This window comes from Mixophyes fleayi, chromosome 10 (genome assembly GCF_038048845.1).
Source record: "Mixophyes fleayi isolate aMixFle1 chromosome 10, aMixFle1.hap1, whole genome shotgun sequence".
Classification (NCBI taxonomy): Eukaryota; Metazoa; Chordata; class Amphibia; order Anura; family Limnodynastidae; genus Mixophyes; species Mixophyes fleayi.
In genome coordinates, this window is record NC_134411.1 from 43643953 (window position 1) to 43670903 (window position 26951).

General features: G+C 38.9%; 1 protein-coding gene across 3 annotated transcripts; it reads left to right on the forward strand.

The window, feature by feature from the left end:
- Nucleotides 1-241: 241 nt before the first annotated feature.
- Nucleotides 242-22319, forward strand: CHKA (choline kinase alpha). 3 transcript variants are annotated; one of them, XM_075188612.1, is made up of 13 exons: nt 242-311; nt 405-686; nt 4447-4555; nt 12044-12097; nt 14172-14285; nt 15400-15533; nt 16072-16176; nt 16728-16786; nt 17029-17116; nt 17741-17849; nt 18167-18273; nt 19310-19391; nt 19944-22319. In XM_075188612.1, exons 2-13 carry the CDS (start codon nt 424-426, stop codon nt 20001-20003), a joined length of 1284 nt encoding a protein of 427 aa, XP_075044713.1. In that variant the 5' UTR covers nt 242-311; nt 405-423; the 3' UTR covers nt 20004-22319. The 3 variants fall into 3 exon arrangements, with proteins under 3 accessions (XP_075044713.1, XP_075044715.1, XP_075044716.1); XM_075188614.1 differs by having other exon boundaries at nt 282-299; XM_075188615.1 differs by having other exon boundaries at nt 292-311; nt 423-686.
- The last annotated feature ends 4632 nt before the right edge of the window (nt 22320-26951 follow it).

Genomic DNA, 26951 nt, shown 5'->3' on the forward strand with positions numbered 1-26951 from the left:
TTAAGTCTGTAACTATAGCAACTACAGCCAGCACGAGTAATAATGGAGCTACTGTGCAGTACCAGCAGTGACCACACGTGTCACTACGGCAAGCCTCAGCTAGACCAGCATCATAGCGACTGTAATGCTGTATTTCTCAGCTAATCAGAGCTCTGTAACAGTGGGAGGTGCATTTTAGGGAGTACAATTCTCCTTTGTGACGTTGACTCACAGAATCTATATAAGGTAGTTGTCAAGCAGACGAACGTTAGATGAGAGTAGACAATTGTGGTGGTATCTTAAGAGGTTTTATTTTAAAGGTGGTTATACACGTATGTTCTCATATTTAACTACTGTAATCATATCCTGAGAATTCTAAACACAGTACACAGTAGCTTCAGTGTATTTCTCACTATCTCGCTTAGGACCGTTTCTTTTACTAGGATGAAGACGAAGTTCGCCTGCGGGGATGAGCTCCCTAATGCATTGGGTTTAATCATCAACTCGGCCGGTGGGCTGGTGGCCGGCCAGAGAATCGGGGAGCCGGTGGTAGCGGAGAATAGAGAGAAGGAGGACGAGAGCTGCAGGGCGCAGGAAGACGAACCGGATCAACGAACCAGGCGCAAAGCTTACCGCTGGTGTAAGGAGTTTCTGCCCGGTGCGTGGAGGTTGCTGGAGGAGGAGCGGTTCCAAATCAGTGTTATACGGTCAGTGCTGGGCAGGGCACATGACTAATGTGTGATATAATATACGAATAAAACATTTAAACATACACAAAAAGCCATTACTACACCCACTAGAATCCTTCACATGTACATCTTGTGTAAGTAAAAAAACAATTAAAAAAAAAATAATAAAAAAAATATATATATATATATCAGTACTGTAAATGGCACTGTGTGTATGCCTGATTTGGGTACACTATTGTACTTCCACCATAACCATATGCCAAAAGTTAACAATATGTGACTCTCTAGCTAGTACCAGCCTTTTCCTTGAAGGTTATGGTGGGGCTGCTAGCTGGTGAACAGCCACTCAGCGATTGTTTCCCCAACTCCACTATATAATGACGTTTTTGCATATGCTATTGTGGCAATTATCCTGTTTCTGTAACTCAATTCCCAGTAATGTCATTTTTTAATCTAATGCTAATGCACATAGTTATTATTTGGATCCTTGCTAATATGTTATAGTACAATATAAGCTGACACAATATTGCTAAATTTAAGATTATAATCTGCATTTCTCTTATTTGAGATTCCTCCCTATGCTGTATTTGTGGTTACCCCTCCCCCTCCAAAAAAAAATAAAAATAAAATTGAGTAAAGTAGAACAGATAGTGACTCATTAAAATAAGAAGAAATGAGTCAATAGAGCTGGTGACCTCTCTATAAATGTGTGATAGAAATGAGTCATGCCAAAGATAAGGAGCCTAATAAAATATGCAAGTTGCAGCACACAAGGAAGCAGTTTAAGCAAAGTATTTATAAAACTAGACCTTTTTCATTTTCACTATCATGGTATACTGTTTAATAGTGTATTATAAAATAGCATATCATTTAGCCAACAACAACATTGTAGTTATGTTTAATATATAAATATTGGTATATAAATATTATCTAAACTTAATAGTCTGTTCATAAAATATTACTGTTTGGTGTTCTAGCCAATATAGCTACTTGTAGAATTGGCAATTTGTTATTGAAAGACCACTTGCCCTAAAAAAGTCAGTAGCTTGTCAGGGTAGGAGAGTTTTTAAACAAGTTTATGGTTGTGGGGCGAACGAAATGTTCCTATATACCTGTCTTGTTTGTAATGTTATTGATGATCACTGCTACCAGACTTCTTTTGCAGGTGACTTATAAAAGAGAGCAATTAACTTGCTAGTATGTGTTTTTTGAATGTTGAAGGGAACCCACTCAAACATGAAAGCTCTGCACATATAGGGCCCTGATTGACTTAAACCCATGACCCACTGCTGTTTACCGCTGGGCTACCTGTAGTCATGAGTTTGAAACAAAATAGTTTTTAATCTACTCCTTAAAGTAATATTTTCAATCCGTGTGATAATTAAGAAGATAACCAGATTGTTTGACATCCATATATTATGATCAACATGTATAGCAGGAAGCCGTGCAAACCACATACTAAACATATGTAACTACCAAATTACCCTTTGTTACTATTGGCTTATGGTTAACTGGTTTTGTTGTATTTTCACATATTACTTATATGCTTCTTCCCCTTCTTGTAGCCCAGGGGGCTCCTATTTTTGTCTTGGGGCTGTGCAATGTTGTAGAATGGGGTGAGTAAGTGGGAGAAAGAAATGCAGCTTTTAAGGAGTGCCACAGCTCGAAGCATGTAGTGGGCTGAACAAATAATCATTAAAGATATAGAATTTGGTGGCAAAAGTCTACAGGCCCACGTAGTCTGTCTTCTTTGGAGGTAGATTTTTAATATATTTTTTATGTAGGTTTTAAGTTAAAGGTCATGAGTGCAATTTATCAATTCACTAAGAAGCATCACTGAGGCCTAGTGTCAGCCCTCCGCAGTGTCATTGGTTCCATTAAATTGATTGCATGAAAAATGGCACAGCCCAAAAATTTTCTTTAGGTGACTGGTAATTTTTAAACCCCTCCATACTGCTATTTTGTACGCAGTTTCTTTGTAATCTAAGTTCTCTTAAATTGACTACTGTTAAATTTAGTGTTTGGGTTAGTGTTTCCATAGCTCCAGACAAATCTCCTTAAAATCTTTTCCAGAAATAACTTGACTCTCAACCTCAATACAATCAGTCAGTAAAACCCTGCACCTGTCTCTAACCACTGTTTCAAACACCAGTTTGAAAGTAGAACTAGCACCTTTGCCAATGGAGTGGGGCGTACTTGGAGCCTGGGACAATTCACTGGGAATATTGGAATTGAGACAATGGAGCTGTGGGTAGAGTGGGAGCTATATGAAACTAGATCAGTTGCAGTGTTGACCTAACATCAAATTGTAATTAATTTCCTCTTTTAACCCATTTCCTATGTGGATAACTGTCATTTTTTTGTTGTCTTTTAAAGGAGACATATGCAAGCATTATCATAGTAGATCATTAAAAAAACAAAAAAAATAACGGAATTGCAGATTGAGTGATAAACAGATTTTATTCAGGACAAATTCTTGACTGATTCTGAAATGCAGGTCTGGTTATCCTGAATATAAAATATGAGTAACATGGTCTAGACAGAACAGATAGAAGTATTGTAAGGAATAATATAATGCCATAAAATTGATGTGAATCTAAAACTTTCTACAAATTGCATCTGCATATAAACTTGTATTGGAAATTGTCGATTAACAAGTGAAAAAAAAATTCTTCTGCTTTAATCTGCAGACATGCCACACCTTCTTAAAATAAACACTTAAGCCACAATTGCCTAACCAGTGAGCTTTTGATCAAGCAGATAACTTTAGTAGCTCTGCATTTTTTAAGGTCCTAAAAGACCTTATTCACTGTGCGGCCCAGGTAATCCTGTGCAGTGATCTGTTTAATGTGTTACTTTCATGGTGGGTGAAAGTGTTACAATTATTTATATAGAGATCGTTGCAGGGATTTTACATTTCTTTAATAAAAACATGAGTAATAAAATATATCGAATATTTTACGTTAAAGGAAGTGAAAACTGGAAAACTTTTTCTAAAACTAAATGGTAATTTGAGATTTTTTTAATATGCACATATACAACATACTTGCCAACCTTTGGCAAGCTAATTATGGGAGATCCCAGACAAGGGGGCGTGGTTGGAGGGCGGGAGGGGCGGGGCACGGTAATTTGCGTCATTTTGGCTCTGACAAAATGCTGTTTTTTTTTCGCGGGGACGGGGCCAAAATGACGCGATTCACTGCAAATTGCGTCATTTTGAGGAGCATGTTGCCATATGCGGGATATTTGCCTGCTCTCTCCGGAGCCCTACCAGAATTTCGGGAGTCTCCCGGACATTCCAGGAGAGTTGGCAAGTATGATATACAGTATATTCCCAAGCCGATTAATCCGCTGTTAAAGCTGTCTCTGTTCTGCCCAAGCACCTGGATCCCTATCCAGTTTGTCCAGAATCATCAATGGCCATCAATACCTTTCTTATTTTGTTGGTGATATAAATTTAGTTTGTAAATGACTGTTCTGAAGGAACTGTCAATCATCATATAGCACCAATGTACAGGGAATTTGTATGATATCAGTCCCTGTCCCATTAGATCGAATATTCTAAATTCCATAACACGCAAAGTAGAATTTTGTTACCAGTGAATTAATCTACCAGTATGTTTGGGAGTGTGGGAGGAAACCTCCGCAAATACATATAGTCCTGGTTGGGAATTGAACTCATGACCCCTGTGCTGTGAGGCAGAAATGCTAACCACTGTGCCACCATACTGCCTATGATGTTAAAGTCAATGTGTGTAATGTTGTATTTTTACTGCAGAGGTGGCCTAAGCAACAAGCTATTTCTTTGCTCCTTACCAGAGGATGAGAAGTCTTTAGCCAATGAACCGCGAAACGTCTTGCTGCGATTATATGGCGCTATCCTACAGGTGGGTGAGCTCAACAAGGTGCCGTAAATGTTGTTGTAGGAAAGGCAACCTAGTAAAGGGTAAATCACTTTAACTTAATTTGGTATTTAATTTTGTGCTGATTTGACTTTAAATTAGTATAACTTGAGTGCTGATTCTACTAGCAACTCTAGAGGTTTGTTATTTGTAGAATAAATGTACCATCAGGCTGTAGAGGGTCACATTTACAAGGTTATCTGCATATAATACCGAATACATTCAACAGCAATTATTTTGTTGTACTCCTGCATTAATAGTGACTACTTTATAAATAAAACTTACGTATATCCATGCAACAATTGTAACTACAGGGTGATTCAAAAATCGCAGTACATAAGTTTTTAATCCATTCACTGCTACTGTATATATCTGTCCCTAGGAAATGACAGTCATGTCTTCATGGTGAATGGCATTTCTTGTATACAGAGGTGCGGTGCACTTCTGCATTTGTAAGAAGAAATCTTTGTGACCTTGTAGGGTATTTCCATGCTGGCTTAAAAATATTCCCTGCTACATGCAAGGGAAACCCGAATCTAGCATTATGAACTGCAATATTAAATGATCCATAAAAAAAGTATTTTAATACTAATTGCTGCACTAGTTACTTTTAGAATCAATTTGGCTCTAGTAGTTGTGAAAATAAGAGGGGTCCTATTGGAGTTTCAGGTGACCCCTATACGGATTTTGGGGAGATGGGTAGGGTTTATGGTGATGGGAAAGTAAAACATAAAGGGCAATATGAGAATTGCTATATTATAAATATAATAAATTCTAATACAAATACTTAAAAATAAAAGTTCATAAGGCAGCCGTCTTTTAGGTGCACATGTTTGTTTGTCAATGGGGATTTTGCCTGTTTATCCAATGCCCATACAATAAAGATATGTAGTCCAATTTGCAAACAAATAAAAATCTTATTTCATCTGAACCAAAACAATCCTAGTTAAAACAAGTAAGTTCTTCTACTGCCACAGGTATAGGTTCTATTACTACCACTGGTATAGTTTATTTTAAGAAACTGTACCTCCAACATCACACAATGCATAATTGCATTGAACACGACAAATCATCGCTATGACTAGGTTGACTGCCAAAGGACAGTTATATTCGGATATGAAACATAATTCTGTTGCGTGCATTGTGCATAATTTTTATTTATAAAGTGCTAGTTACCCCCATATGGGCACTAAAGGTGTGCCCCAGTTGGTTGTAGGTAAATGTAGAATGTTCCTTATACTGATTAATAAATAGAAAATAATCCCATTAGAGGTAAATGAAAATGCGTGAAATATGAATGCAAGGTTTTTAAGATTAATTCCAGATCTGCTCTAATTTTATATGAAGGCTTCATAGTTGTTGTTGGCTTGATAGCTTCTGTATTTTTCTGTTAGTGCTTTCCCAATCAGTCATGGTTCAAAGTCCAAACCAATAGTGCAATGTGGCACGGACTTTGATAATCACATTAAGTATTCGCTTACTGCCTATCGCCAACTAATCTCATCTCTGTTCTGGCATTTTCTCCAGTAGTCTTTCAGTTTGACTTTGAACTCTGCCCTATTCTCTTTAAACCTACACATGAAATATAGGGAAGCCAAAGTCATCTTGTTTCTCACATTATAACCATTATTTATATGCGTGGTGCTATAGAGCAGATGTAAGCAGCTGGTGGCCCAAAAGCTGTCCCATTACATTCCAGCATACCCTGCCAGCTAGATACCACTGGTTGCCTAGATCTGCTGTATACTTTTGTAGAAACCACATATCAAACATATTTTGTACAGAAGTCATTGTTGTATTAGGTTTGATAGCAATGCTTGTAAACGTAAAATTCATAGGCTGGTGAAAGAAAGATAAATGGTAAGAAATGAAAAAGGGGCCTGTAGACGTTTATATTATTGCTAAACTCCTTGATGACTTGATGTAGTCCTATTTTAGTGATGTAAGTACAAGCTTCCTCCTGACAAACATTTTAGATATTAGGGATGCACCCAAATCATGATTCTTTTAATTATGTAATTGTGCACACCACTTTTAATTAAAGCTGAACAATCATCATTTTTGGGTTTTTTTTCCTTGAGCTATATTATGTTGCTAGTGCTTAGTGTAAACCATGCACATTCAATTGTTTTGGCTTAATGTCTACAGAACTTATTATTATTTTCAACCCCTTTTTTTTTTACAATGATTAACAGTTCGGCATTTTTACTAGAAACATAATATTTACCTTGACAAACATTCCAAGAGCCATGTAAGAGAGGAATGTTGCTGTCTTTTAAATAAGATACCAGGCAAATATTTATTTTTTTTGTACTAGGAATTGTGTAAAGACTACGGACTAGATCACTTTATATCAAGAATCTGAAGGTGAAAACTGTTGTGGCTGGTAATGCTAAATTTTACTCGTAATAATGTGTAGGATTACCTGTTTTGGCCATTTTTTGACTCTTTAACATATTTAAAGCTTGGTATTTATTCTACTTATAAAAATTATTATTATTTTTATTAGTCATGTAACCAACAGATCGGATAGTTATTCATTGCTTGGTATAATATATTGACCATATTTTCATTTTACTTATTAACTTGAGGTGTTGGAAATCTTAATAACTTGCTTTTATAATAATTATCTACTAATGCTCCAACATTCCTCAGCACAACATAATGTGTAGCATAATAGCATAAAAAGGCAGTATAACTATGCCTAATAGAGAAGCGTGGCCTGGTTTTTGTTGTCTTCTCCAGGTCTCAGTGGGTGGGTTATGTGGGTGGAGATTAATCATTGTTGGGGTGGGGTGATATACCTCTTTAGTTGTATGTGCATGTGTTCTTTGCTGCAGGCGTATCCATGCCATCGTGCCTTGCACACTCTGGTTTCCAGGTGACAGACACGATACACGGTATAGTATGCGACCTTGGAGTCGGAGCATTATGTAAAGCTTTACATTTTAATTTGATAAACAATGGTTTATTGTGCATGCATCAGTCTTAGATTTTTTTTCAACCTTTATGGGACAGCTGTGCTTAGAACCAAAATGAACTAATGAGGTAATGTGTTGAGTTGTATGTAGAAGTCATAACATCTAAGATAGCTAATATAGAGGCCTATTTATTTATGGCTGTTTTCACCTGATTATGGCAACTTTAAGTATTTGTGTCATTTATCGAAGCAAAAACGCCAGAGAATAGATTCCTTTTCCTTCCATTTACTTGGTCCTTAGTGTCGCTGTCCCCATAACTCTCTATGGGGACAGTTGTTTACAAAGCTGCAAAAGGCGTAGCTTTCCACAAAATGCTAACGTAGTCTTCAGATGACATTAAGCATGTCTTACCTTGTTATATAGCTGCCGGACACAGTAGTCTTTCCGTAGTTTGGATCTGCACATGCACGACAATGAGCGTAGTATATACTAGCCGGCCACACATGGATGTAATGTCTCTAGCCACAGCGGCTTAAGACATCGCTGGGGGGGGTAGTACTATGCCGGGACAGCTATTTTCAGAAGTGCTGTCGCAGATAAAAAATAATAATAAATGGTGTGATCAAGGGTAAACCCTAATAAGTAGTAAATAGGCCCCATAAAGGTTAAAGGTACAACTTCTGGGGAGCACACACTTTTAATTTTCTTACATATTGAACTGAAATTTAATTCAGATACTGATTACATTTCAATCAGAAAACTGATAAAACTACTTTTCTAAAGAGGTATTAGGCAGGTGCAGGGAGGGATTGAAAATGTAAAGTGGCCCTGGAAATATTTGCTTCATTTGCACGTGCGGCCCATTTGTCAGTAGGGCTTGAATCAAAAGTAGGTCAATATATGTACACTGGTGTGGGTGCCACCATGCAGTTGGCGTGGGAGTGAAAATACACTCAAATTAAATACTACAGTTGAAATTCCTTAGTTTATTTTGGTCCAGCACAAGCCCCATAAGTTAAGTGATGCCAGTTATAATTAGAAAACAGGTTTTCTGAAAAGCAGTTTGGAACATTTTATTGATCCAGAACATGGAGTCATGTATGCCACTAAAAGATAAAGTAGACAACTTTATTTTTGCATTTTGTATAAACATTGTATTGTACTTCTAATACAATTTTCAGCCTGCATAAAATCAATTATGTAAGATGACAATTTAATCCATACTCTATCCATATTTGGCTATATAACTTTTTTCACCATATTGCTTTTCCAAGGCAATATGATCTCTCACCAATACCTACTAAAAGTCATATTTGATTTTGCTATTAAAAAGCTGATCCAATACCTAATTGTGCACTGTTGCCACTAAAATTTGACTTTGCAGGACAGATTTTGTAACTTTGCTCCATTTTACCCAAACATTTGTCTAAAGTAATCAATTAATAAAATGTTTCATTACATTTTGCATGGATTGGACAGCTCAACTGCTGTTTCATGTAAATAGATTTTCTTCAGATACCTGATTTCTGATGTTATTCATAGTTGGTTTAACTAATTTCCTAGATATAAGAAATGTTCTGCTCTATTCTACATTACTCTGTATCTTCATATGTTCCCATACAGGAATATTGGTAAACTCTTTAGAATAAGGTATGTCTAGCCAAGATAAATATTGCACAATATTAGCCTCTGAAAGGTAAATGTATTACTTTGACGCACAGCTGGCCTACTCGAAACCTATCCAGGGTTCAAAATCCCCCAGGCAAATATCCGAAATAAAATAAAATAGGTTTATTTAAAATAATGGTAGCCAGAAACAGCCATAATATTTAAATAATAGCTCAGAATAAATAGCACTACTGTCTGGCACAGACAACATACAGGGTATAATGAAAACACCTCACCTGTATCCTAGCCACTCTCAGGGGGTGTTGTCCATTCAAGCTTTTCTGGGATGCAGATACTCTTCCTTTGAAGCTACCAGCAAGGCAGCGGCCCAGAGTTACTGTCACTCTGGTTTTGACACACAGTTTCCCAAGACTTGCCAAAAGAGATCTGGACAAAGGCAGTACTCCAGGGACCAATTGTCACCTGGTAGAGACCTCGATCTCAAATAGCTTTATTTGTTGGCCTTTCCCTATCTTAACACATGAGACCCCCTGGTGTCATGTGTATGTATAAAGGAATTTGGTGGACAATAATCCTTCTGCCTAGGCAATGGACTAGTCTGCATGTATACACAAGATAAGAAAGTCATGAAAGTCAGACATATTACCACTTAAAAGGACTGGAGATATATATATATATATATATATATTGAAATAAAATTGACAATTATGGGGAACCAGAGTGCTAGAAAAAGTGTGTCTTTATAGTCCACACTTTGCAAAAACGCAGACTGGTTGAGCTGAGATTAATACCTGGTGTTATCACCGCATTCTTTGGATGATATGCATACACTCTAGAATTGATTAATGTTTATTTTGGAATAATTAGTGGGGGAAATAGTGGCTATGAAATGACTGCTTTTAAATGTGACATTTTTCATATTTTATTTTCTTACAGGAAATGAAAATGTATTTATTTGGAAATGCTTACCACTAATCAACACAATGTTCTCTAGGGTATGAATTATGCAAATTAAATTGATGCATGTACTACACATGTTTGCTGTTTCTAATTACATGTACATTGAGCATCCATTTGCAAATAGCAATAGTTAGAGGCCCATGACAACTCTGTTTGTTGGTATTCCATGACCAAATTGGCTAAAAGCTCCTTGGCACAACAGCCTGGGCACTTTATCTTGCCTACAAAATCTTGCCTACAATTTTCAAAAAAGCTTATGGTTGACCCACATAATAAGTGCTGCAAGGTGTTGGCCTTTAACACTAGGTGCTATGTTTGGTGCAAGTCTAACAATGCATCATCCCAAGAACACTATCCTAATTATGATATGATGGGACTGCTTCTTTACTTTAGGGACAGGAAAATGTCTCAAAATAAAGGGCAAAATATAGACTAATCTTTGGAGGAAAACCTATTCCAGTATACAAGAGACCTAGAACAGGGGATAAACTTATATTACAGCAGAACAATGGCACCCCCCAATCTCTAGGTAGACAAGGTTCCACTTGAACTGTGGCTAAGATTAGGGAGAGAAGTGGGGTTGAGGTTCTTTTTCAATGGAAATGGATGGACAGAGGAGGTGAAAAACCCATCTCCTGAAACTCTCCCTCAAATAGTTTACAAAAATCTAGAGGCAGTACAGGGGGGTTTAGGAAGAAAATATTTTTCCTAGTGCCGTGCCCCCTAATGGTGGAACATACCCTAACGTCTGTTCTTCTACAGCCTTGAAGAAAGGGATTTAACAGTTTCTAAAATGTAAGGAGATTTTTGCACTATGACCCAAAGTACAGAGCAATGAGTGGCACAATAAAAACCAAGACCTCAATCCCATCAAGAAACTGGAATGACCTGAATGACCTGTTTAACGATCCTCATCCAACCTGATGGAACTTGAGCAATATTGCAAAGAATGGGTGAATACTGCAGTGTTCAGATGTGCAAAGCTGGTAGAGATTTGCCCAAAAAGACTCATGGTTGCATTTGCAGCTAAATGTGTATCAAATATTAACACAATGGGTTGAATACTTATGTAGTTAATTCTGTGTTTTATTTCTTTTATTTAACCAAGTAAAAGCTCGTTTTGTAGTATTGTGTTGATCAGTAGTAAGGATTTCCAAATTGTTTGGTTCTATGATGTAAGAAACTAGAATGTGAAAATTGTATGTCACTGTGAATACATTTTATAGTCACTGTCTGATCCTATGATGAGTTAACCTACGCAGTCACACATCTTACACATTAAATCTCCTTGCAGTGACATTTAGGGGCATATTCAATTAGCATCTGTGCCCGCGATTACGTGCGGCTCCGCTCGTAAAGTGTCATTGCGGTACCGCAACATCGCAGACTTCCTTGCGCAACCCAATGGGTTGCGCATGAAAATCCGCGATTTTGCGGTATTGGGACCCGTGCAACCGCGCATAATTGGGGGCGCAAATGCTAATTGAATATGCCCCTTAAAGTCTTAAGTAAAATCAGTTCTCTATTTTATGCATTGTATCAGATGCTTATTGACCTTTTGTGACCATCCAGTAAATGCAACTTACTTAAGTTTATAAGTCAGTCAGAAAACGACTGTATAAAAAATAGTTTTAGCTTTCAATCTAGCCATATAGAGGACAGATAACCAGTTTCCATTAAGTATACAGATCTTGCAGTGTCTGCTTATCTTTTATTGAACTTTGCACACTATTCACATAGTATTTGGGATAGCATTGTGCAAGTTCAAAATGAAATAACAATTTTGGCAAAATAGAGAACATCGCGTTTTTTTAATTGGTTGAATCAGTGCAAAAATGGTGTTTGATAAAGATGTATTTGCTGCCAGATGTGAGTAGAACATACATTCCTTCACATATTACTGGAAGTTAAAGTATATTTTTTGCTTTTTAAAATGTAAAATGACTGTTTATAATCTCAACAGATGTCATGTAACAAAGGTGAAACCCAAGAGACACAGAGGGAGAATTTCTTTCAAGTAAGTATTTTAAATGGTTAAATGGAACTGTGCCAAGATGTACATCTCTCTCTCTCTCTCTCTCTCTCTCTCTCTCGGAGTCTTGCAGTATTAGTCACTCTTCCCAACACTGTTGTCTAAAGAAGTGGAAGCGGATCTGGGATTTAAATATAAGGTGGTCATCCTTTTTATTGACTAACCATGTTGTTCCACCAAGACTACATATTGAAGCCCTACACAACAGGAAGAGATGAGACGTTATGTCGGGACAGGGAGTTTAAAAAAAAAATGATTAGTGGTGCTTTCAATTAGCATATTAGTTTAGTTAGTTGTCAGTTTGGCCATTCATAGATTTGTATTGCAGGTGTAATGTCAAATGGTAAGTTACTGGCAGGCTGCAGTAGATTGTCATGTGCTTAGTTTCCTTTAAAACTTAAAAAAAAGGATTACCTTTTTATTGCTTAAAGCTGAGAAGGCAAGTTTATGTTCTATCTGTAAAGTCCATGGTGCGTGAAGTGAAAGCTTGGTAGTTTACCCTGTCGACTCTATGCAAATTCACACATTACTGGACTGTTTACTTTTTGATGGCTGACTGCAGATATCAGAGTTCAAATGTAGTTTTCTGAGCTGTGTGAAAAAAAATGACTATTTAGCAAAGGCAGCAGAGCTGTGGAAAATCACAGCAAGTAGTATAGAGTGTAGTGTGGCTTAAACACTTTGACCCATTAAACAAGCATTGCATTGGATTGTGCTCCACTGCAGAAGTCACGTGCCAACTCGGAGACCTTCCACAATGAAATCATGTGATTACAGTTCAGGGAACAATTGGATTGTAGATACATTTTATTAGTAGTAGTTTGCCAAATTCAAGTGCTGTCATAATATATGGGCAGCACAGTGGCTTAGTGGTTAGCACATCTGCCTCACAGCACTGGGGTCATGAGTTCGATTCCCGACCATGGCCTTATCTGTGTGGAGTTTGTATGTTCTCCCTGTGTTTGTGTGGGTTTCCTCCGGGTGCTCCAGTTTCCTCCCACACTCCAAAAACATACTGGTAGATTAATTGACTGCAATCAAAAATTGACCCTAGTCTCTCCCTCTCTGTCTGTCTGTCTGTCTGTGTGTGAGTGTGTGTCTATAGTAGGGAATTTAGACTGTAAGCCCCAATGGGGCAGGGACTGATGTGAGTGAGTTCTCTGTACAGCGCTGCGGAATTAGTGGCGCTATATAAATAAATGATGATGATGATGAAGCAGTAGCCAGACTGAGGGACATCTCATTGGCATGTTTAGTCCTCTACACTAATGGGCCCTGTAGCAGTCACATAGGCTATGATCATTATTTATCTAAATGAAGTAAGTGCATGTATTTGCTGTAAATAAGTAATTGATCCCAATTACACATACTGGGAGAGAAGCCATAATTGCTGTATCTTGATGACTGCCATTATAATCCTGACATATTACATTATCACAAGGCACCGCTGTGTTCATGCATGCTTATGTCTTTATATGTTCATCTACAGCAATTTGAGTGGCCACTATCACAATCCATTTACCTTGCAAGTTTGGCTCAGTCTAAGAGGTGTATGCTTTCCATTTTTTGAGTAATGGCAATGGCGCTCTATAAATCTGTTTGTCTTAATTTATTTTTTATCTTTGTAACCATTTTACCTTCCATAGTCTCTACATCAGCAATTTCTCGCATTCATTTCAGCTTCCTCTTTCTTTCCATATACAATATTTTAAGTGATTTGCAGATTATGTATATTTATGCTGACTATTCAGTGTTGATTAGAGAACGTCCTTTAACTTCAGTTAACCTCCTCTATAGAGGGTAAATACTTCCTGCATAATTAAGCTGGCTTCTGTTGGTTCTCTTTAATGGGCTGGTTTGCTGTTTATATTAAATGGACTAAACACTTCTTTGGCCAACTCTGCTGTTTACATGGGGTTAACCAAATGCCTCTGCAGCATTAGTTTAACCCCTATGGTAACTGAAGCATGTTGACAATGTCATGAGGTGGTCAAATCCTTGTACCTATTGAATTTTAAAGCTGTTCGCCTGATTCTAAACTACAATGTCTCTAAAACAGGGTGCTGCGGCCATGGTAATGGAGAGTGTCATGTTTGCAATCCTGGCAGAAAGGTCCCTTGGTCCTAAGCTGTATGGGATATTTCCACAAGGACGTCTGGAGCAATTCATTCCGGTGAGTGCAGTTAGGATGGTGTATTACTCATTTGGCTTGTGCTGTATGAACCAGTGTTGTGCAACATGTTAGATTAAAGAATTATGTAACTGCTGTTGGCAACTGATTCACTCTGTCTTGTGACAGACTGCAACTATACAGGAAGTTTGTTGCCTTTAGCGGAATCTGTTCACGGTCATTGTTAGGTCATGTGAGATCATGTCACGATCATATGTAAAATGATATCATCCCCTGAGAGGATCAGGGGATGAAAGTCACCAGATGGTAGAGGATCAGAAGGTCAGGAATGGAACGTGGAATAGAATGGGGCACAACTATTCTGATCACACAATAATATGTGAAAATAAGTATATAAACCTTTAATATTAATCTCTATGGGACAGTGCACTTAGGTCAAGATGTGACATTGAGCATTAAAAAATATTGAATTGGGGTAGGTAGCTTATTCGGAGAAACTGTCATGGTAGTTTTGCATTAGTCATATACAGCCTGGTTTTGAAGTTTGAATTTTGCTACCAGTCACGAAAAAAAAGTTTGCTCCACTTTGCTATTTAAGCTTTTAGACCCCCTCCCAGCATCCCCTTGACTTTTGGCAAAAGCTTTAGGTTCTTGCAGTTTTATGCTTTGGGTTCTTGCAGTTTGTGATGGATCAGAAAACAGTTCTTCATCACACAAGTCAGTCTGCTATTGGACATGAATGTTTATCAAATCTTGTGTATTGAAATAAATTAAATCCTTTAACACCAGATGAAACACCAGCATAATGTCATTTTAATGCACTTTTGTTGAGGGACTGTTAAGAAAGGTGGGCAGTATAGGCAACTGAAATATTTATAATTTAAATGCAATGCAGATGGCTCTCTGCACCATTCCTTTGCTGAAATCATACCTCTTTCAATAGCTTAGCAGAGACTATTGTACCACACTGGGGCAGCATAGAAGCAGAGTGGCATACTTGCAGCCTCATAGATATCATGTTTAAAGAAATGTTTAAATAGACATTCTTTAAATATCATTTAATTGGAAATGAAGTGTGTAACTAAACATTGCATTTTATTTCATATATGAGACTAGTCGGGATTTACTTATGCTAATTAAACATTCTCATTTTCAGAGTCGAAAACTTGAGACTGAAGAACTGAGCTTACATGATATATCTGCTGAAATAGCAGAGAAGATGGCAAGATTTCATGGCATGAGCATGCCATTCAACAAGGAACCCAAGTGGCTCTTTGGGACAATGGAGAAGTATGTTACTTTTTTCCCCATTCCATTAGTTGTTTTTTTTAGTCACGGGTAAACTGCTAAATAAAGAGTTAATTGTTCCCATACACACATCTGCTTACAACGGCTGAGCATCCAGACCTATCCAATTTGACCTTGTTGGCCTCAATTAGTGCAGTCTGTATCCTGCAAATTATGAACGTGCAAAGTGTGCCTTCTACAATGCAAATGCAGTTTGGGCCTATTGTGCGAATGTGCCTGATATTTGCATCTGAAAATTTTGTTATCCATCTTATGGGTGGAGCTTTTGCAAAATCTTATTTAAAGACAATTCAATGGGAGGGCATGACTTATTTAAGGGTGCCAGTATCCCATCTTTGAGTTGTCTTTGGGTATTTTTATCACAACAAATGACTTGTGTTTAAAAGCCTTCAGAATTGGAAAGTAGTTATCAGCCTAAACTTTCAGTGGGACACTTTTTGCAGCTTCCAGGAATACTTAGACATAGTGAACAAGTTCACTATGCATAGGGCATCTTAAATGATTCTTTCTTTGTTTTTAGATACTTGAAGCAGGTACTGAAAATTAAGTTCACAAGAGAGTCACATACCAGGAAACTGAATAAGCTTTTAAGCTACAATCTTCCCAAAGAAATGGCGTCTCTGAAGTAAGTTATATTACAGGTAACCATGTTATCAAAGGGGCCTCCTGTCGAACTGCCTCTCTAAACTTCATGTTTATACATTTGTAACCAAATTTAATGATTGTTCAAATAAAGAATGATAGTGGTATCAGGGGTGCACGGAGGATTGTCGGGGGGGGGTTTCTCCCCGCCGACCCCAAAAAAAAAAACCCGAGAGAGAGCAGCCGCGGCGCTGTCTAAGAAGCGTCTGCGGCGGTGCTGTATACAATACAGCACCGCCGCGGACGCTTCTTTGACAGCGCCGCGGCTGCTGTGTAGGACAGTGGCCACTTAGCGCAGGGGGGGGGGGTTCTAGAGACTCAGAAACCCCCCCTGCGTGCGCCACTGGGTATGTGAACGAATAGTATGTAAAATATATGCCTTAAGATTTCAGTATAGACTGTGACTCCATTAATCCGTTAAGACGAGTGGACATGAACATCAAAGTTTAAAATTAAACTATTTGGGAAACCATTTTTAGTTGCTGTTATTTATTACACTAAGTCTGTTATTAAAAATGTGAATATTTGTTTTAGGACTCTACTGGAAACAACCCAATCCCCTGTTGTGTTTTGTCACAATGACTGTCAAGAAGGTAAGAATTAATGTTGGATTTTTAGCTAATGTCTTTAGGCTGAGGATGGGATACTGCACTTTTACATTATTAAAATCCTGTGAAGACCATTTGGATGTGTTGCATTATCATGGATATAATGGTCTTGGCATTGGAGTATCAACATCAACTATTACTAACCCTCTATGTAATGCAGATCTTTAACTGTTTGAAGAAACATCATTGTCCCTAATATCTCTAACCATCTTCTCTTGGTCTTGCAGGAAACGTCCTGTTACTGGATGGAAGAGAGAATTCTGAAAAGCAGAAGCTCATGCTGATAGACTTTGAATACAGCAGTTACAATTATAGGTATTACATCATATAGTGACAGCTTGATGAAGCAAAAGAACAATCCTATGGTTTTATTCTGTGAAGACAATGTTTTTACATTTTTGGCAGCAAAACAAACTTAATAGCTTGTATTTTCCTCAAGTGCATGGAATACAAATCGTACAAGTTTTCATGTGATTTAGATAGAACAGTTCACCTGTGTATAGACTGGGCTATGCTGTCCATCTCCCTGAGCTACAAATACGTCTAGTTGAGTTGATGTTTTAGAGCATTTAAGTGCGTTACACCCACTGGCTTGCAGTTGGTTAAGCACACAGCATCCTAAAAACCGTGCTTGTTTGAAGACTATATTTTCCCTAAGAACCTGAAGTAGACTAGATCTTAAGGTCTAAAATATCTTTTCATGTACAGGAATGAGCGATAAGTGTATGTGGGGATCTTATTGGTTAAGCAGACTTGTCATCTCTAATGGATTGAAAGCTGTTAGCATGTTGTGATTGGCAGGCTATGAAACCTGATGGGCACAATCCAACTTTTCATCTTAATGATTGCTGCTGGTGATCTGAATAGCATTGAGCTGCATTATATTTAATATTCTCCTGGAACTTTTTTTCACTGACCTGAACATTTTTGTCTGCCCAGGGGTTTTGACATTGGCAATCATTTCTGTGAATGGGCCTATGACTACACCTATGAGAAATTTCCATTCTTCAAAGCCAGTATTTCAAAGTATCCGACAAAGAGGCAACAGGTACAAATATAATAAATATAAATATATCTGAAGCAAAATTGTTTTAAGGGTTAATCTAACCAGTGCGGTATCAGGGAGGGTAGATTTTATAGGGCATTACAGCTGTCATCTGCAAATTCCAGTATGCTCTAATAAGTGGGTGATGGGGGCATGCTACCAACTGTAGATCCACATGTTGCTTAAACACACTGTATCTGGGTGTAGTAAGTCACTGTCATGTGGGGTTCATAAGTTTTGGGATGGGGGAGGGATGTTTTTATAACTAAAAATCTGTCAGTGTGTGACAAATATTCTGGTTCCAACTTTCGGTTTTCTAGCTTCATTTTATATCCAATTATCTGGCGGAGTTTCAGCCTGGGTTTCAGAACATGAGCAATGAAGAGAGAAGTAAAGTAGAAAATGAAATGCTAATTGAAGTTGACAGGTGAGTGTGATTGGAATCTGTTATTCTTGAGTACTAAGAAAGGAAAATATCTAATGACCTTTTTAAAGAGGGTTTAATCACCAAGTTAACATCGAAAACATTTGGCAATTGTGACATGCTTCAATTATATGTTATAGTGTTTGGAATATGTCTCTTTAGTTGTGGCATTAGTCACAAGTCAGCAGCTTGTTGTCCAAATTTTGAGCAGATTTCCCAAACTACCTCTCCCTGCGGAAAAAAAATAAAAGAATTTAAGCCAGACAAAATTATGGTACTGACCAAGCTAAGTAATCTTAAAACTATTAAAGACATAGTCCACTTTTGTGCAGTCTACCTCCCTCCCACTCCATTTTCAGCTGCCCCACGTATAACTTAGGTTGAGGCCATTGACCTGGGAACCCCACTGTTACCTTAACTCAGGAGCTGGGTGCTGCCATCTAGGACATGGCAGAAGCACCATCATCTCATGCTAGTTCATTCAGCTAGGACAGAATTAGAATGGCAATGCAGGAGCTGTTTGGATGTTGCAGTTTATATCTATTCAAGTGCTGCACTGATTTCATTCTGGAGTGGTTGATTGAATCGACCAGAAAGGATGGAGTCGTCCTGCTCTGTAAACTGCTTTGGCTGCCATGTCTTAAATGGCAGCCTGGATCCGACCTTTAGTTACGTTGGGTCCCGGTGCCAAGTAATTGCAACATAAGGCAGTGGGGGGGGGGGGGGTGGAAGACCATAAATAGGCATGTCTAAAAGTGTACAGCCCCTTAATGTTTACACCTATAATACTGACAAGTCCTTAGTCCTATGTTACGTAGGAGCTATTAGGCGAATGCTGAATTGCAAATCTTTTTTGCTCTAGTTGTGGAGCAAAGAAATATACAGAAAACTGCTTTTCTGGCTTGAGCATAGAGATACATCGGTTACACCATCATTTGCACAGTAGATATTATTTAATAACTGCAGTTTATAAAGTGTCTAAGATATTGAATTGCAGAAAGTGTACCTACAAATTGAATTTTTGGTATTTTTCTCTCAGGTTTGCCCTTGCATCTCATTTCTTCTGGGGTCTTTGGTCTATTGTACAGGCAAAAATCTCCTCTATTGAGTTTGGCTATATGGTGAGTATCGTTTGCCCTTTGCTTTATGCATGTAGTATTTCATTACCGTTTCAGAACACAACATGTGAAATAAGCAAACATTAAATTGTAGCGTTCTGGTGTTCAGTTTCTAACATGTGTTTACAACCAACCTGAGATCTGCAGTCTGGGAGTTGGGAATCATTACCAGCGAGTGAATAGCAGGTTTGTTTATGGTTTAGAAAATAAATACATTTTTAGCTGAATGGTGTTAGTGTAAAAGGTTACCATGTAGTAATTTTAAATGAGTATTGGCTTGTAAACTGATGTAGGTGATATGATGAACCAAGATCCACTCAGCTTCTCCCTCTTCGTGTCTGCCCCTCCCCTCTAGAATGCAAGATCTCACAAGCAGCCCCCTCTCTCCTAGTGTTTTCTTTACGTAATTTTGCAATTAGGGTGTTTGAACAAGCATTACATAAGTGTGGTGCTGTGGACCCCTTGCGATGCCTTATAACTAAAAGATAACAATAAAGATTGTTCTATTAAAGATAGCTTGACACTTACGATTATGTTTTGCTTTTTCTCATGTAGGAATATGCAGTGGCTAGATTTGATGCCTATTTCCAACAGAAGAGGAAGATAGGACTGTGATTTCTTCCTACATGGACAATGACTAGATAATAAATCTTTAAGCATTGTTTTTCTCAACATGTGGAATACCATGATCTTTGAACCATACCTGTTTCAAATGAATGTAATGTTGCTGTGAAAATGCATTAAGTTTACAGTTTCTGTAAGTTAAAACACAACTAAATATTACTTTGTCCTACATATGGGGTGGAGCAAGAATTATGGGGGGTGGGGTTAGTGTAGAGGGCAGCCATTTTGTGGGCTGAATAAATACTCATGAAAATGGAACCTATTCATTATAAACTAACATCCCTTAGATGTGAAACTCTATTGATGCCTCGTGTCCTAGTTATACTAGTTCCTAGTGAATTAGCTGTGTTATCATTAACATATTTCAGACATATTATTTTGCTTTGTTACTCGTGAAAACGTATGAGGAGTTTCAAGATTTATAATATTGTGAATGTACATAATATATAACTTGAAATATCAATTTCTACATGTCTTTTATAATTTTATAATTTTCAACATTTAAATAGATTTTAGTTTTTGCTCACTTCACTGCTGTCCAATTTAGAAGCAAAAAAAATGGTTAATTGAGAAATACTGTAGTTCCTCGTACAAATGTTATAATCGACCAATACAGCACTGCATGTGAAGCTCTTGATATTGCACAGTGGGACAGTAAGGACTGACACTAAGAAAGCTGAAAACTTTCGAAGATATATCCAAACTGGCAAAACTAACTTTTAAACTCTGAGAAATACTGTATGGTGCTCTTTGTAATACTCCAGCCAATGCATGTAGTAAACATAGGAAATAATTGCACTTTGCTAAGTATAACCTACATAGCCATTGAGTTGTATGAAATGTAATGATACTAGGGTTTACACAAGGCATTCCTCACTGGCTGAATATCTTTGCTCAATTTGCATCAAAGTTTTCATCCTGAGGCTAGCCGAAATACATTATACAGTAGTACACTAAATAAAATTGTATCCTAATACACATGTTGGAAGTGTAGACTGAATAAAGTAAAACCGTTATTTGGATTTCTACTTCAACATTTTCAAACAGTGAGTACTGAGGATGTCAGACTGACAGGTTATTAGACCACTGCTTAAATGTATTAATACCCTTATAGTACAGTAAAGGATAAAAGCCTGTATGTGCACTTGGTATATATAAAAGTAACGTTCATCATGGAGACAGTAAAATTTGGCAAATTCAGAATATAGCTAAAAATGTGTGCAATATGGACTTTTAGTTGTATTAATGCTCTTTGGGTTTGCTTGCAATGAAGCCCACATCACTGGTTTATTCACTATGTACAATGTGTTGTGCCATTGTATAAAGGGTATGCTTCATTACAAGCAGTCCTTTTATTCCCCTCATTGAAACCTTTCCCATTGGCCTTGTTTTAGTTCAGACCTTGACCTAGGCTAGATAACTAGTAGCAGCCACATGAAAAAACAATGAAACATCAGTGTCAAAGTCAAACGTTACCTAATTACCGTGATGGATTTCCAAAAGTTTAACTTTGGACAAACAAATTGTATTTACTCTAAGCTACAAATCTTTGTAAATATTGAAACAGATCACTGCTATAGGTTGTCCTAGGCTGGACTTGACATGACTTGGTTTTATGTCCAGTATGTCAGTATTACATGACCGGACGAGCATATTTCTGTCTATATAAAATGTGAAGTAAGATATTTTGTAAATTTTTGACTTGATTATTTTATAAAAAAAAAAAATCTCTCGGGGTTTTAATGATGCGACTAAATATAGAAATACTATGTATTGATATTAACATACTAAATTGAACTGATAATGTTTTTGTTAGAGGAACATAAACTCCCTTATTGAATAGGATTCCTTATTGAAGTTACCACAATGCGTCCAGGCACATTTTGTGTGCACAGAACATGCGGTCATTTGCTGATGGTGCAAACTGCCATGGTTGGCACAGTGCTGGCTCAGAATGGATGCCCACAGACCTTTATAGAAGTGCCACAGTTGGGGAAAACCCATCACAGACTGTCACGCACGCATCCTGCAGATGTTCGTTTGCCGCCTTTCCTGTAGTAATTCCAGAAACATTGTTGTAACTTCTATTATACTGTGACATTCAAACCTATTCTTTGCTAAATATCTTTTTAAGACTATTTGTTTTGTTTGATTTCATGTAATGAGGTATGCAAAAATCCTTGGGCATGTAATGTATAAATGTTTTATTTTTCTTATGCATTCCCTGCATCTGTCATGTAAAGCTAAATAATCTTGCAGTTACTTTATGAAATCTGTATTTTTTTATAATAAAATGTTGTCGGTTAATGTCTTTGGCTTTCCCTTTTTCTCTTTTTTTTTTTTTTTTTTTTTTTTATTACCCTGTCAAAAGCAACGATTGACATTAATTGTAATGGCTGATAATAATATAATGCCCGCAGCTGCATATAAAAAAATGCCACAAATCTACATGTCTATGAAAGTGTAGGATCCTTCTACACCACTAAAACATCTTTTGGGCACATAAATGTTCTTTTAATATGTCTTATATGAACACAGTTTGTCTCTGTTGCACGCAGATTTGTTAATTAGATCTTTTATACATAGCCATCAGGCCATAATGGATTATGTCTGGGCTTGAAGTTGCTGCATTGGTTAATCAAAACATATTTTGATTAGGCCAGAGGCAAATCATGTCAGCCAGTAAACATATTTTGTGATACATTGTACCTCATTTAGAGTTAGAAGCAGATAGCAAATGCAAATTTTCACTTTGGCAAAAATCATGTTGCACTGCTCAGAGTAGGGGGGGGGGGGAGCCTGCAAATTTAGAGATTGAAAGGGACATATCCTACCCCACCTCTAAATTGCAGTGTTAAAATAAAGCTGTGCAATATTTGTGTGCTACAAGCAGAAGCAGCCAGTAATTTCCTTTTTTATGTAAAAAAAAAAAAAAAAAAAAGATTTTGGTACTTGCATCAAATCTTTCTCTGAATCCATCTGGGGGACATGACTACCATGGGGTTGCATGGAGTTGGCACTTAAATAGTTAACTAACTAAACTGTTGCTGATTCCTCCCCTCTGCAACCCCTGCTAGCTTCAGTATAACAAAAGCCCCAAGGAAGGAACCAATCCAACATCCAGCAGAAGAGCAAAAGGGAGGGAATGCAGTGTCTCCCAGATACTTACGTCAAATCTCTTTTGCTGAATCTATCAAAATCATCTTTTCTCTGTCATTCAATCTGGGGGACACAGCTAACATGAGGACCTTCTAAAGTAGCCCTTATGGGAGGGATTGCTCAGGAACCCCTGCACGCAAAACACTGCGGCCAAAGGTAGCATCCAACGAAGCAAAAACATTGAACTGATAAAATCTGGTAAAGGTGTGAAATGAGGACCAGGTAGCAGCTCTGCACAGCTGACCTGCCGAAGCTCCGTGGTGCACAGCCCAAGATGCCCCCACTGGACATGTGGAGTGAGCAGTGAGTCTGGCACTGGCCTACTAGAACTCGCATAAGCCTGTGGAATCATAGATATAATCCAACGGGCAATAGTCTGCTTGGATGCTGGGTCCATCTTGTGACAAGCAGAGGTTCTGTTTACGCAAGTACGTATGCCCCTACTACATCCAACAAACATGACAAGGAAGTCCCTGGCGACGAGGAACTTTCCTGAAATGCAAGAACCACTATATATTGATTTATGTAGAAACCTGACACAACCTTAGGTAGAAAAAAAGGTACCATCCTCAAGACCGATCTATCCTCATGGAAAATAAGGTAGGGGGCCTATAGGATAAAGCCCCGAGCTCTGACACACTGCATGCAGAAGCTATCGCCAACAAAAACACCACCTTCCAAGTCAAAAATTGTAGCTCAGCTGAATCCAGTGGCCCAGTAGGAGGCTTCTGAAGAACCCCTAGGACTAAATTGAGATCCCAAGGTGCTAAAGACGGAACATGAGGAGGCTAAACATGCAACACTCCCTTAAGGAAAGTCTGTACTTCTGGAAGAATAGCCAGATGGCGTCAAAAAAAACACTGAACGCAGAGACCTGAACCTTCAGAGAACTGAGATAGAGCCCTACATCCAAACCGTCCTGTAGGAACGCTGACAAATTAGACAGATGAAAAGATGTCGTCCGGCAAGAATGATGCTCACACCATTTCACATAGACCCGCCATACTCTATGGTAAATGTGTGCCGAGGTTGGCTTTCGGGCTTTCAACAAGGTCTGCACTACACTAGAGGAGAACCCTTTGTGACGTGAAGCCATTAGATCTATGTCGGAAGACCCTATCCGTCGCCTAGATCCTGAAATATTTGAGGATGTAATGACAATTCTCCTGGGAGGATCACATGTCTGCTGAGATAATCCGCCTCCCAATTTTCCACCCCGGGAATAAACACCACAGATATCGTTGGAACAAAGATCTCAGCCCAAGTCAAAATCTTGTTCGTCACTGTCATTGCACCAGCACTTCTTGTACCTCCCTGGCAGCATGTATGCCACTGGAGTGGCATTGTCCGGCTAAATCCAAGTCAGCTTTTCTCTGAGAAGGAATTGTGCGCCCTTTCCCCTGAAGAGCCAGAAGGACCGTCTTTAGCTCAGGTACATTTTATCATAAGGGAAGTCTCCTTGCTTGACCACAGGCCCTGGAGGCGAAGATGAAGGACAACTCCCCCCCACCCTCTCAGGCTGGCGTGCGTGGTCACCAAGACCCATGACAACGGGGCTAAAGACATTCCCTTCACCAAATGCTCCAGTTCTGCCTACCACTGGAGGGAGAGATCGGCTACTGTGGATGAAACTTCTGAGATTCGAGATGAATGGGAGACCCCGACCACTGGCATAAGAGGTCCCACTGAAAAGCCCGCAAATGGAACCGGTTGTATGTGAGGGTCTCAAAAGAGGAGAACATCTGACCCAGGAGCTTCATGCCCATCAATATGGAGGGGTGAGGAAACCAGAGGAGCCTCTGCACTGAGGTCCTGATCGCACAAGCTTTGTTGTCTGGCAGAAAAACCTTCTACTGACTGGTGTCCATGAGGAGGCCCAAAAAAACATCCTTTGAGAAGGAATCAACTGAGATTTTGGATAATTTAATTTCCTTCCGTGCTGTTCTAGGACCCAAATGGTCAGGAGAAGATGCTGTTCCAGAATGTGCTTCATAGAGGCCTTGACAAGGAGGTTGTGCAGGTATGGCATTATTTTCACTTCCTTGGTTCTCAGACAGGCGGCCATGACCGACATAATCTTCGTGAACACACGGGGCGCTGTGGGGAGACCAAAAAGAAGCGCCTTGATTTGTAAATGGTCTCTTCCTACCATGAACCGAAGAAGGGACAGAAGCCGGATCCATATGGGGACGTGGAGATAGACGTCTTTGTCTATTGACGTCATAAACTCCTGGGGTTCCATCCCGTTGATGACTGAACGGGCCGATTCCATCCGGTACTTGGAATCTAGAAGCTTCCTTCAAATAGACAGCTGAAGGAAGAAGATCTGAATCCTGTATCCTGATGCCAATTGGTCAGTCCAGGTTTCCATGGCCCTGGCTATCCACACAGATGAGAACATGGGTCTAAATGAAGAGCCCGCTGCTGCAAACATGCTCTTAAGAAAACTTTAAGTTTTCCTATCCGTCGGGTCCTGTAGGACCACCAAGCTGGGAACCTGCAACGTGGTATGACGCGCTAATCTAGCAACAGGCGTATCCACCTTGGGAATCTGTTCCCAGCATAATGCATTCTGTTCCTGTAACGCATAAAGATGAAGAAACTTGCGACGAAAATAAAATTTCCAGGCCGGATTTTTCTATGCGGATTCCACAATCTCTGATAGTTCTGAAGAGGAGGGAAAACACGCAGTCTTAGGTTTTTCAGTTTTAAAAAGACCTTGAACCAAGCCACCTTGCTCATCTGGTTCCACCAAGTCCAAGGCCTGAGGCACTGCTAACACCAGGTCCTTGACGCCTTGGTTTCTGGAATTGTCCTCCCAGTCACCCAACTGGGTAGAATCAGAGTCCTCTACCAGATCATCTTCTTCCTCAGAGGACCCTTCAGAGGCCGAAAACAAAGAGTGGGATATTCTAGCTCGCTTGGCGCAGGGGGCTAGTAACCCATGAGAATCCAGGAAACTAAACTGTCCAACCTCCTTCCCAAGGAGGAAGACCAAGCCAGTTCTCCCTGGCTAGACTGAGGAGACGGAGCAGCAGCCTGGGATGCCGCCCCCACATTATCTTCTGTAATAGGAGTGGCTACCCTCTCTGCTGAGCTAGATGAAGTGGAACCTGTTGCGGAGTTGCCTGTGCTTCCGCTTGTCGGTTTATAAGCTGTGTGAGTAAAGAGAGAGATTGCGCCAGTGAAGACCGGCTTCCCCACAGACAGGATGTCCCTTGCGCTTGCTCATCCCGGGCTCCGGCCTCACATTGTGTGCAGAGCGCCTCCTGGTTCGTCTGTCGCACCGGGAGTTTAGCAGAACATTTTGAACAGGTATATAATTTGACCCGGGCAGATTTTTTGTTATCTGACATAACAATGGCAGAGAAAGGAATACAACCAAAACTGCAGCACACATTTCACACACAGGGTGGGTGGGCAATAAGAACGGGGTTTTGCTCTGGTCTTAACCTTAAAATCGTGTCCTACCAGCTAGATGAGTATCCCTTACTGTCCCTCTTTCACTCTCAACAAAAAACCCTTTTTTTTTTGTAGTTTCCCAGAAAATTGTGACTAGCAAAAAATTTGAGAATAAGCTAAACAATGCAAGCTGAGCGGACTATATCGCTATATGTGTACTTATATTGTGACAAAGTCACTGGATTAATACTAAATCAGAGATATTTGTTCCAGTTCTCCTTCCTTGTATACGCTAATAGCAAGAAGATTGTTTAGCTTTGTGGGGGAAAAGCTTCTCAGAGTGTGTTTCGCAGCAGACTGTGTGGGATCTGTAAAAGG

Coding starts and splice junctions, on each gene's coding strand:
- CHKA (XM_075188612.1), top strand. CDS start 424: ATGAAGACGAAGTTCGCCTGCGGGGATGAGCTCCCTAATGCATTGGGT. Junction 14,286..15,399: donor GTCTGGAGCAATTCATTCCG/GTGAGTGCAGTT, acceptor TCTCATTTTCAG/AGTCGAAAACTTGAGACTGA. Junction 16,177..16,727: donor AAAGAAATGGCGTCTCTGAA/GTAAGTTATATT, acceptor TATTTGTTTTAG/GACTCTACTGGAAACAACCC.